Here is a 1241-nt window from a genome sequence, read left to right as displayed (position 1 = left end):
TTGAACTATCATCTCTGAATCAAGAGTTTGAGAGTTTTGCATTGCTTCAAGTCCTCTCCAGGTACAAACAACATCCAAAAGTTCCATTACTTTTAACTTAGCAATAGTGTGTAGTGCTCCACCCAGGAGCCTCTGCCAGATGGTTAAAGCCAATGTTTATTACTGGGCAGCTTTCCTGCAAGAAATGCGTGCTGCTCCTGCTAACCTTGGGTTGGCACTAATGTCTTGGGTCACAGGAATGGCATGTTGGAAAGCGGAAAAAAAAAATAGCAGGGACTCTTCTGCAGATATTAAGCTGGCTATTTGGAGTTGCCTTTGAAATCCCTCTGTGAAGCTCTATACTTAGCACCAAGGGAGGAGGGGAGTTTCAGCTGCAAGCCCTGCTGCTTTGTCTCAGACCCCTGCCCACCCGGTCCAGTGCGGTTCCCACAGCCAGGGCTGCCCACTGCGAGGAGCCTCGGGCCAGGCTGGCTGCTCCCCTGCTCTCTCTAAATAGGAGATGTTCTCAGGACAGCACCCAGGGGACTGGCTGGAAGCAGATTTGGAGGGTGATGCACCGCGACAGCTAAAAGTTGGATAGAGTTTCAGCAGCTACTATATATAAAGCAGGGAGACTTATGTCACTGCACTAATTAAATTCCTTCGGGGGCTTTTCTGAGCCTCTCGCCCCACTGCAAGAGGCAGAGAGGCCGAGGGCAGAGCATGATGATGGACCTTTTCGAGACGGGCTCCTATTTCTTCTACTTGGATGGCGACAATGGAGCCCTGCAGCAGCTGGAGATGGCCGAGGGGTCCCCCCTGTACCCGGGCAGCGACGGCACGTTGTCCCCCTGCCAGGACCAAATGCCCCCGGAGGCCGGGAGCGACAGCAGTGGCGAGGAGCACGTCCTGGCCCCCCCGGGGCTGCAGCCCCCGCACTGCCCCGGCCAGTGCTTGATCTGGGCTTGCAAGACCTGCAAGAGGAAGTCGGCCCCCACGGACAGGAGGAAAGCGGCCACCCTGCGGGAGAGGCGGCGGCTGAAGAAGATCAACGAAGCCTTCGAGGCTCTGAAAAGGAGGACCGTGGCCAACCCCAACCAGCGCCTGCCCAAGGTGGAGATCCTGAGGAGCGCCATCAGCTACATCGAGCGGCTGCAGGACCTGCTGCACAGGCTGGATCAGCAGGAGAAGCTGCAGGACATGGGGGGAGAGCCCTTCGGCTTCAGCCCCAAGCAGGGAAACGTAAGCGCGGCGCTGCCCCC

General features: G+C 57.1%; 1 protein-coding gene across 1 annotated transcript in view; it reads left to right on the top strand.

Moving 5' to 3' along the window:
• The first annotated feature begins 597 nt into the window (after positions 1-597).
• Positions 598-1241, top strand: part of MYF6 (myogenic factor 6) — a 1614-nt gene continuing 970 nt past the window's right edge. The window contains exon 1 of the mRNA XM_019544016.1: positions 598-1225. Coding sequence (XP_019399561.1) covers positions 703-1225 — 523 coding nt within the window. The 5' untranslated portion in view covers positions 598-702. The remainder of the gene's footprint in view (positions 1226-1241) is intronic.

Source organism: Crocodylus porosus, unplaced genomic scaffold (assembly GCF_001723895.1).
Source record: "Crocodylus porosus isolate Cpor-Errol unplaced genomic scaffold, CroPor_comp1, whole genome shotgun sequence".
In the NCBI taxonomy this organism is placed as follows: domain Eukaryota; kingdom Metazoa; phylum Chordata; order Crocodylia; family Crocodylidae; genus Crocodylus; species Crocodylus porosus.
The sequence above is the reverse complement of the archived record's forward strand: the minus strand, read 5'-3'. Positions and strand labels throughout refer to the sequence as shown.